Raw genomic sequence first — 10,990 nt, forward strand, 5'->3', positions numbered from 1 at the left:
AAAAAAGGGGCGCCTGGGTGGCTTAGTCGGTTGGGCGTCCGACTTTCGCTTAGGTCATGATCTCGCAGTTCGTGGGTTCGAGCCCCACGTCAGGCTCTGTGCTGACTGCCAGCTCAGAGCCTGGAGCCTGTTTCAGAGTCTGTGACTCCTTCTCTCTCTGGCCCTCCCCTGCTCACGCTGTCTCTCTCTCTCTCTCTCTTTCTCTCTCTCCTAGAAATAAATAAAACATAAAAAAAAAAAGAAAAGAAAATATTGCGTCCATGAAGCAAGAATAGGATACCATAAAAAAGGAACATTCAGAGAACAAAATGAGCTCTTGTATATTAAAAACATATAAGAAACTTTGGAATATAAAGTTGAGTAAATCTTCAAAAAAGCAAAGAGATGGTAAACAGGAGGGGAAAAAAGGATAAGATAATTAGAAGACTAGGCCAGGAGGCCCAGCAGCTGAATAATGAGAAATAAGGGCTCCAGAAAGAAGGGAGGGAGTTTATCATCAGTGAAATAATCAAGAAAATTTTCCAGAACAGAAGGATGGGAGTTGTCAGATTGGAAGAACCTTCCAAGGGTCAAGTAAAAAGATGAAAGTATACTAATACCAAGGCACATTATCTGGAACTTTGGAGACACTAAGGACAAGAAATAGATCCTAGTAGTTTCTAAGGAGAGAGACAGACGGACAGAAAGACACAGAGAGTTAATGACATATAAAGGATTAAAAGTTAGAAAGATTAAGAAGGATTATGAATTAGAATGGAGAATGATCTGAAATTTCAATAGCCACAGGGAAGCAAGAGAATGGAGTGATACCTTCAAATTTCTAATGGAAAATTATTTCTAGTGTAGACTTCTATATTCAATAAAACCATCCATCAGGTGTGGAATAAAGATATTTTTAGTAATGCAAGTCTTTAAAAAAAATTGTCCTATATGTCTGACTTCAGTGTGCTACCAGAGAATGTGCTCTACCAAAATATGAGAAAAAAACCCAAGAAAATAAAGGTATGCAAGAGGTCCAATGCAGGCAAGAGGCAGAAAGATTTCTCAATGGGATAAGGGAAAGTCCAGGATGACAGCTATTCACAAGGTATAAGGAAATCCAAACACCTGTAGCAGTTGAGACTCAAGGGGCAGATTTGTTGAGGACTTTCATCATCCAGATCCATGCTGCTCGTATACCATTTTTTTCACTTGAGGTCAGAATCCCTAGGTGAACCTGACCCAGTTTCTTATTTGCATTTGGCTTGTTGCAATTTGTTCTGATGAAATTCCTTCTCTCCATTCCTGATCTACACCACCCCCTACCAGACGCCCACGTGCAGTAACTAACTTGCGTGCTTATCATAACTCACTACATTTACCATGTACACAGGCATTCCCCAAAGTGGCTCTTGTAAATTCTCAGGAGATAAAACCAGGTTGTGACCCAGAAACTATTCACCTATCTACTCTAGGAATACTTCATCTGCTGATGACAATCTTAACTTTTCCTTAGTAACTCTATTTGGCTTTCTATTCAGTTATTCAAAAGTAAACATTATACAAATTAAGGATAAATATATACATGGTAAAATATAATGAAAAGCAAGGAAATTATTCACATACAACAATTATTAATATAAAAGTCATCTTCTTTTGGGGAAGAGGATGGGACACCATATAAAGAATGAGTATATACAGGGCACACCGAGAGCTTCTATTTGTTTTTTTAATTATTTTAAAAATTGTTTTAATGTTTATTTATTTTTGAGAGAGAGAGACAGAATCCAAAGCAGGCTCCAGGCTCTGAGCTGTCAGCAGAGACACCAACGTGGGGCTTGAACTCACAAACCTGAGCCGAAGTTGGACACTTAACAGACTGAGGCACCACACCCAGTCACTCTGAGAGCTTCTATTTCTTAACCTGGGTGTCCTATATGCAAGTATTCAATATGTTATTATTCTTCAAGCTATACTTATATGTTTTATAATCTTTTCTTTATGTATGATAAATATAGTAATAAATACTCTGCAAAAAAAACCTAAATAATGCATTTTGAGAGTAATGGGACTTTTGACATATCAAATTTAAATGAAAAGTAAATATAACATACTCTACAAATATATACTTGCTCTTCTTCTTTTCTTCTGAGCTTCTTTAATAATCTTAAATTATATAAGGTAATAATTATATTAAAGCATTGGTGTGTTTATAATATATATTCAGGTAACAAGTATAATAGCACAAAAAGGGGAAAGAGGAAAGCTATAAGAGAATAACATTTTTATGTATCAATACAGTTAGGTTAGTATAAATATGAAGTAGATTCAGATAAGTTATGGTAAGCCATAGAGCAATCATTAAGAAAATAAGTTCTAGAGACACCTGGGTCTTGATTTTGGCTCAGGTCATGGGATCAAGCCCTGTGTTGGGTTCTGCGCTGACAGCATGGGGTCTGCTTGGGAGTCTCCCTGTCTCTCTCTGTCTCTGTCTCTCTCTCTGTCAGTTCCACTCATGCTCTCTATCTCTCTCTCAAAATAAATAAATAAATATTTTAAAAAAAGAAAATAACTACTAAAAATAGAGTGAATAAATCACTTCAGAAATTTAAAACTAACACTAGGAAATATTCATTTAATGTTTTTAAAAAAGCTATAAAGGAGGAATAGAGAAACAAAAAATACATGAGATATATAGAAAACAAAAAGTAAAATGGCAGATACAAATTTAGATATATCAATAATAACATGAAATGTTAATAGATTAAACTACACAATCAAAGGGTAAAGACTATCAGGCTGGATTTTAAAAAGAGCAAGACCCAACTATATGCTGCCTATAGAACACACTTTTGATTTAAAGATACAAATAGGTTAAAAGTAAAAGGATAGAAAAAGATATACCATATAACAGCAACCATAAGAAAACTGTAGTGATTGTATCATATCAGACCAGGACATAAGTATACAAGAAGCATTCTCCAGGATAGGTCATATGGTAAGCTATAAAACAAGACTCAATAAATTTAAAAGAATTTAAATTATATACAATATGTTCTTTGATCACAGTGGAATGAAAGTAGACATTAATAACAAAAAAAATTGGGAATTCACAAATGTGTGGTAGTATTTTTTACATTTTTTTAATGTTTATTTATTTTTGAGACAGAGTGTTAGTTGGGGAAGGGCAGACAGAGAGGGAGACACAGAATCCGAAGCAGGCTCCGGGCTCTGAGCTGTCAGCACTGAGCCCATGCATGGCTCAAACTAACGAACCATGAGATCATGACCTGAGCCAAAGTCAGACGCTTAACTGACTAAGCCACCCAGGTGCCCCACAAATGTGTGAAAATATAACAAAACATTCCTAAGTAATGAATGGTTCAAAGAAAGAATCACAAAGGAAACTGGAAAATACTTTGAGATGAATAAAAATGAAGATACAACATACCAAAATATATGGGATGCAACAAAAGCAGTGCTTAGAGGAAATTCTGCAACTATAAACACCTACATTAAAAAAGAAGAAAGATCTCCAATCAACAACCTAACCTCCATCTTAACAGTGAGAAGAGAAGAGAAAACTAAATGCAAAGCGAATAGTAGAAAGGGAAAAATCCAGATTAGAGTTGGAATTCCAGAATGGAAAAACAATAAAGTCAAACCTAACCAAAAGTTGGTTCTTTAAAAAGATCAACAAAATTAGTCAAATCTTTAAGTTCTCTACAAGAAAAAAGACTCAAATTGCTAAAATAATGAATAAAGAAGAGACATTATTCCCAACATTCCAGAAATGGAAAGGATTATAAATAAGGGAATGCTATGTACAACTGTATGCCAACAGGTGAAATTAAAAAACAGATAAAATAGAAAAGTTCCTAGAAATACGTAAACCACTAAAATTGACTGAAAGAAGAGATAGACAATCAGAAAAGACCTATAATAAGTAAAGAAATTCAATTAGCAATTTAAAAACTAAACACAAAGCCCCAAGTCTAAAGGCTTCACTGGTGGATTCTTATCAAACATATAAAGAAGAATTAATGCCAATTCTTCTCAAACTGTTACTAAAAAATAGAAGAGGAGGGAACACTTCCCAATTCATTCTATCAGACCAGTGTTACCCTGATACCCAAACCAAAGACATCATAGGAAAACTATAGACCAATATCATTTATATATATAAATGCAAAAATCCTCAACAATACTACAAATTAAATACTAGCAAACTAAATTGAGCAGCATATAAAAAAGGATTATAAGCCATAAGGAAGTGGGATTTATCCCGGGAATGTAAGGTTGATTTAACATTCCAAAATTAATTAATGTAAAACACTGTAACACCAGAATGAAGAACAAAACCCATGGTCATCTCAATAGAAGCAGAAAAAAGCATTTGACAAATTCAATCCTCTCTCATGATTAAAAAAAACCAGTCAACAAGCTAGAAACAGAAGAAAACTTCCTCAACCTGATAACAGCATCTAAGAAAAATCCAGTCAACATCATATTTAAACGGTGAAAGACTGAATGCTTTCCTCCTAAGATCAATAAAAAAAAAGGATGCCTACTCTCGCCACTTCCATTCAACATTATACTGGAAGTTCTAATCAGGACAATTAGGTGAGAAAAATAAACAAAAGGCATCAATATTGGAAAGGAAGAAGTAAAACTATCTCTATTTTCGGGGCGCCTGGGTGGCTTAGTCGGTTAAGCGTCCGACTTTCGCTTAGGTCATGATCTCGCGGTTCGTGGGTTCGGGCCCCGCGTTGGGCTCTGTGCTGACTGCCAGCTCAGAGCCTGGAGCCTATTTCAGAATCTGTATCTCCCTCTCTCTCTGACCCTCCCCTGCTCATGCTGTCTCTCTCTCTCTCTCCTAGAAATAAATAAAAATTAAAAAAAAAACTATCTCTATTTTCAAATGACATTATCTTATATTAGAAAATCCTAAGGAATTCACTTAAAACAAAAAACAAAAAACATTAGAACTAAGGAATAAGTTCACCCAGGTTGTAGGACAGTGGATCTATATACAAAAGGCAATTGTATTTCGGTATAGCAGCAATGACTAAACTGAAATCAAATTAAGAAAACAGTTCCATTTATAGTAGCATCAAAGAAAATAAAGTTATTCAGGAAAAAAACTAAAAGAAGTATAAAAGTTATACTCTGAAAACTGTAAAACATGTTGAAAGAAATGTAAAAACCTAAAACCTAAATGAATGGAAAGACATCTCATGTTTATGAATTGGAAGACTTAGTATTGTTAAGATTGCAATATGCCTCAAATTGACCTACAGATTTAACACCTAATATGGATCATCTGAGCCCCTTTGGCTGTGCCACCTAATTTACGGTTTTTATTGCTCCAACCATGCTCTAGCCCAGCTGCCGAACTTCCGGTTCCTGAAGTTGCTTTCTCAAATATCTTTAGTCTTCACACAAGCTGCCTATTCCCTTTGCCTAGATGCTCATCCCAACTTCTTCCTGCGGCTATCCCCACGGTGGTCCTCAGGTCTCAGCTTACAAACCCTATTTTCTAACATATCTTCCTTGATCGACTTTGAAGAGGATAAATATCTCCTTCTGTGTGTGCCTTTGAGACCCATATTGACTGATTTCAACACTTCCTATACAGTTCTGCCGATCTCTTTCCACATTCTATTTGTCTGGATTTCCTTCATGAGATGTAGCATGTCTGGAAGGCAGGGCTGAGTCATACTGGCCATACTCAGTGAACAAACAAATTGAACAAATGGAAGAACTCACATGCTGATTTTGTCAAATGATGCTCCTTTCTTTGGCTTCCACCACCAACGAGGGTAGTGGTTCTCAGTCTTCTCTGCACATCAGGATCATCTCGGGAGCTTTCAAAATCTTGAGTCCTAGGTCACACATTGGGGTGATTAAATCGAGGTCTCTGAATAGGGTAGGGTGGGCAGGTATTACCTCAGGTAATTAAATATGCAGCTAAGGCTAAGAACCACTGTACTAGAAGTAGATTCTCTTCTATGGGACCTTCTCCTAAGATTCAGTTTGGTCTCCTTTACTTTACACTGTTAGAGTATGAGCTGCAGTCTAAGTGTCACCCTAAGTGAAGGCCATCTAAGGCATAATTACTAAGGAGGTCCTCAGAAGTCATTACAAGAGGGAGTTAGGAGGAGTTCAAGTTCCTGCATCAAGCTACATGGAGATGGGAAGGTAATTCTGACAATGTACATTGTCATCCTGACTTTCCTTGGGTTCAGCTTCAACAGGCCTATGCTTGAGCCCCAGGAAACCCCAATGACAGGTTAGTTAAAAATGCTTAAGTCTCCATGGGGCATTGAGAGACTAGTTAAGAGTATGGTTTGCTTGGTTTCACATAGTAGTGATTAGCATTAACAACGAGAAAGAGTCAGTTATATCTGCAAAGGACATAAAGGAGGAAAAAAAGAAATAATGACAAGAGGCCAGGACCTCCTAGTTCAGGAGATTCCTCCCTCAGTACAGAAGCACACTTATCATGAGGCACCAACTCCCTCGGCACATATCTTATGCACTTTGGCAACAGAGTGGTATCTTAGGTTGATCAACAGCAGTGCGACCACCATGAAGATGATCTGCTTGAGTTCCCCTTAAAGAAAGAACTTGCTGGGGTGCCTGGGTGGCTCAGTCAGGTAAGCGTCCAACTTTGGCTCAGGTTATGATCTCGTGGTTTGTGGGTTCAAGTCCCACGTCAAGCTCTGTGCTGATCACTCAGATCTTGGAGCCTGCTTCCGATTCAATCTCCCTGTCTCTCTCTGGCCCTCCCCCCACTCCCAGTTCATGCTCTCTCTCAAAAATAAACATAAAAAGAAAGAGAGAATGTGCCAACCAGCTGCAAGGACCATATTAGTTAACAGCTTCCAGTTGTCAATGCTTTCAAGATCCACTTGAGCTTTCAAGCTGTGCTGTGTTCTTCCCAGGCAGCCCTCAGCCAATGACTTAACAATAGAACTTGGCCATATCTGTGTAAGAAAATAACTTTATCTTTTAAGACTGAAAAGATGATCATGTTAACTGTAAATTGAAGGAGGTTAGCTAGATGATATGACCAAACCCTGAGATTCTCTCTAGTTCTTACATTCTATAAATCTTTTGAAAAGAATCTGGGAAAGTTTTATATGGACTGTCAGTCTTGCTCAGCACTGATTCACTGGTCAATACAAATACATGGTTTTCCTTCTTCTAGAAAGTTGTCTCTAGTTCACTTCCTTTTCTGATGCTATCCTGAATTTATTCCCTTTTGCTGATATCTGTATGCGATATTTTGAGACCAACTGAATATATTACTTTTCGACTGTATTTCATGTAATGGTTTTAACATCTTCTGATGATTTTTGTCTGAATCAAATATGTTGAGGGTTATAAAATAGTAATTTCCTAACTTGGGCATTTCATCTATAGCTGGGATGCTTCTGAAAGAAGGGGTTTCCCTTTTGTAGAAATTCAAAAGTTAACTTACAAAAGCTTTAAAATGGGATGGAAGTTACAGGGATTTTTTTTTTAATTTTAAAATGTTTTTATTTATTTGTGTGAGAGACAGCGTGAGCAGGGGAGGGTCAGAGGGAGAGGGAGATACAGAATCTGAAGCAGGCTTCAGGCTCTGAGCTAGCTGTCAGCACAGAGCCTGACATGGGGCTCGAACCCACGAACCATGAGATCATGACCTGAGCTGAAGTCACATGCTTAACCGACTGAGGCACCCGGGTGCCCTGAAAGTTACAGGAATTTAAAGCTTAAAATATTTCAAAGCTAGATATAGGCCAATAGTATTTGGAGGCTATTCTGGTCACATGGGAAAGCCACTCTAATCCTGAAGAGGTAAATGATAGATAATAGTATGGATTCAGGTGGTATGATTTGGAGACAGAGGAGTACAGGATCTGCCTGTGTAGGTCTGGTTTGGACCTGAGCACAGAAAGCCTGTCCTGGCCCTGGGGTGCCTGGGTGGCTCAGTTGGTTAAGTGTCCAACTTCGGCTCAGGTAATGGTATCACAGTTAATGAGTTCAAGCCCCGTGTCAGGCTCTGTGCTGACAGCTCAGAGCCTGGAGCCTGCCTTGGATTCTGTGTCTCCCTTTCTGCTCCTCCCCTGCTCACATTGTGCCTTTGTCTTTCTCAAAAATAAATAAGCCTTAAAAAAAAAAAAAAAAAAAGGCAGCCTGTCCTGCCCTTTAGATCTGAACTCACAGAACCAGCCTCAAATTCTTCAAGTCTTGGTGTCTTTACCAACATTAGCACTGGAAACAGCCCAAGGTTAACCGGGATGGGGTTGTTAAAAATCACTGGATTATTTAAAAAAACAAAAACAAAAACAACAACACTGGATTATTATGGGTCCTTCCCATTCTGAATTCAACCCATAGACAAATTCATATTAGAACCTTGGTGGAACAACCACCAAGTCTCTAATTCTATGCCATTACCAGAGTATCTTACTTTCCTGTATTTCCCACTAGATTGCAATCTCTTTGAGGGTAAAAACTATCTAATTCACCACTGCATTCCCACACATCTGTCACATAATAGGGTTTTAATAAATATAGAAAAACAAATACAGAGGAAAGCCAAGGACAGATGAACAACAATAAAAACAAAAAATGAACCCAGTACATTGAGATGAGATTATCAATGGTTTTGCAAACCAAGCCCAACGAATTTGTTATTTTGCAGACAGGTCACCCTATATTATTGTATAGAGTTAGGTTATTTTCACCTATCAACATTCATAGGTGTCTCATGCAAAATTTGCATTTTAGACAAAGTACATGATTCATTTTTATGTTGCAAATTATACCCTACTTTGTGATATTAAAAAAAAAGCATTTATTTAAAAATACATCTGTAATTTAGTTAACTTTCAAAGTCACAGGAAGAAATGGCAGTAATGGAAGCTGTGGAAATGATTAAACTGGGTTTCAAAACATGAGGCAAGTTCAAACAAACAGAATAACCTTGCTATCATTGAGAAAGAACTGAGGGACAGCTAAGCCACTCTACCATGGCTAATATTTGTATTGTAAATGCAACTCAGAAGAGAAACAACTTCTTCATAGTATCAGATAAATACAAATTAGTGTGGAATGAATGAGTTACCTTCACTCTTTTCTAATTTTCACTCTTGCTTTAGGGAAGGAGTTTCCTTGAGTGTGCTAAGAGAGGCAGGTAATATTCAAATTGCCCAAGAGAAAGGTTTCCCCTCTGACATCTCTAAGGCCTAAGGTCAATCCAACACCTTCATGCTAGATAGACATGAGGGTACTGTTATCTGGATGGAGAAAAATTTGGCAATAACGGACTGGAAAGTGCCCATGATGGTTGACTGGATATGGACTGAGACACTACCCACAGGAAAAGTGTTTGGCACCATCCTCTGGACTTTGTGTCTATTTTTGACAGCTACTAATAACACTGATAATGAACTATACCAGCACACCATGTGTTGATATTGGAACCCACCTGAATACTGTTATAGACTGTGAGGCATAGCAGTGAGGCTACGCGATAAATCCAATTCTCTGGCGGAAAAGAGAAAAAGAAATGAGCGTCAAAACAAACACAAAATGACCGGACAGAAATTCAGCAACGTGCATATTCCAAACTAATAAGTAAAATCATCTAACTTCAATAAAAAATGAATACCTCTTTCTTTTAAATTTAAAATCTGGAGCTTTTCAGGAATTTTGCCTTTTCAACAACTTCAAGGGCTTCCTTCTGTGTGGGAGACAGGTGGGGAGCATCATTCGTGAAAATGTGAATGTGAATAGTGCCCCCTGTTGGAAATCACCTGAATTTTCTATTGAAGCGAATCCACCTGACTTGAAAAACTAAAAGAGCCCAGTGTGGTTTAGAATATGGCTCCTCTTCCACCTTTTTGTTTTTTCTTTTTTGTAAAGTTTCTTTACTCCAGATTTTTGCATTAGGTATAATGATCTACTTAAAAACCAGCTGATTTTCAAGCTATTTTTTTTTCCCTCCTCCTGGGGTTTGCACAAGCTGCTCCCTTTGCTAAGCAAATTCTTCCCCCCTCTTTTCTACACCTTGACTAAATTCTTTTCCTCTTTCAGGCTCACTTCTTCTGGGAAACTTTTGCCCAATAATAAAATAACAAAATCATATGGAGAACTTACTATGGACAGGTACTTTTCCAAGTTCTTTCCAAGCATTAATTTGTATACTTATCAAGGAAACTGTAAAAGGTGTGATTATCCCATTTCATGGATGAGGAAACCTAGATGGAGGGAATTTCTAAAACAGTGTTACAAAGATTGACCAAGAACTCTGAAAAAGGAAGAATCTGTGAGCAAATAAGAACTAGAGATGGGGNCGAAGATTATGGTAAAAGAGAGGTAGTGACTGCACTGGAGATTTCTGGAGTTGGTGACACGGTTCAAGGTACAAGCAGGGAAGTGGGAGGCTGGGGTGGAGGAAGGTGTCCTTGACGAGAATGTTTTTTAATTCACAGTATCCACTAAATTCTCCTTCAATGAATGCTGAATGTATGCGGTGAAACGCGGCACTTTCAGACAAGCCTAACTGACGCTTCTTGCACTTGCTTCTCTGTCTCCAACCAGGGGAATAGTCTGCACGGTCCAGGAGAACTTCGCTGCCCGGGTTCTCCCCTGAAGGAGAGAATTCGCCTCAGAAACAGGACGCGCTTCGAGAAGCGGCGGTCAGCAGGCCAGCATCGGAAGGGCGACCGCTTGGCGACTGCCCACCAGGAGCGTGCCCGACGCCTGGCCTGAGACAACCGCGGCTTCGCCGCAGGGAAAGGAGACGGACTAGTCGGCGACTGCAGCAGGAGAGCTCGACTCCCACAAGCGCCGCATGTGCAAACACCCTCGAGCCGCCAGGCCGCCCGGGGACCCAGCGCGCTTCGGCTCCCAGCGGCGGGAAGCCGTGCCCCGCCCCCTCTAACGGCTCCAGGAGAGGCGTGGCCGCGGAAGGCCCCGCCCACGCCGCGCGCGCGCGGCCCCTGGGCAACCGTGA

At 39.0% G+C, this 10,990-nt stretch overlaps 1 protein-coding gene across 1 annotated transcript in view; it reads right to left on the minus strand.

Annotated features, from left to right (window-relative positions):
- LOC144236168 (complement C5-like) overlaps positions 1–10,990 on the minus strand; it is a 59,377-nt gene that overhangs the window by 48,233 nt on the left and 154 nt on the right. Inside the window, 1 exon segment of the mRNA XM_077769777.1 lies at positions 10,543–10,976. Coding sequence (XP_077625903.1) covers positions 10,543–10,976 — 434 coding nt within the window.

The sequence above is a fragment of the Crocuta crocuta genome, unplaced genomic scaffold, assembly GCF_008692635.1.
Source record: "Crocuta crocuta isolate KB4526 unplaced genomic scaffold, BGI_CrCroc_1.0 scaffold95, whole genome shotgun sequence".
NCBI lineage: Eukaryota > Metazoa > Chordata > Mammalia > Carnivora > Hyaenidae > Crocuta > Crocuta crocuta.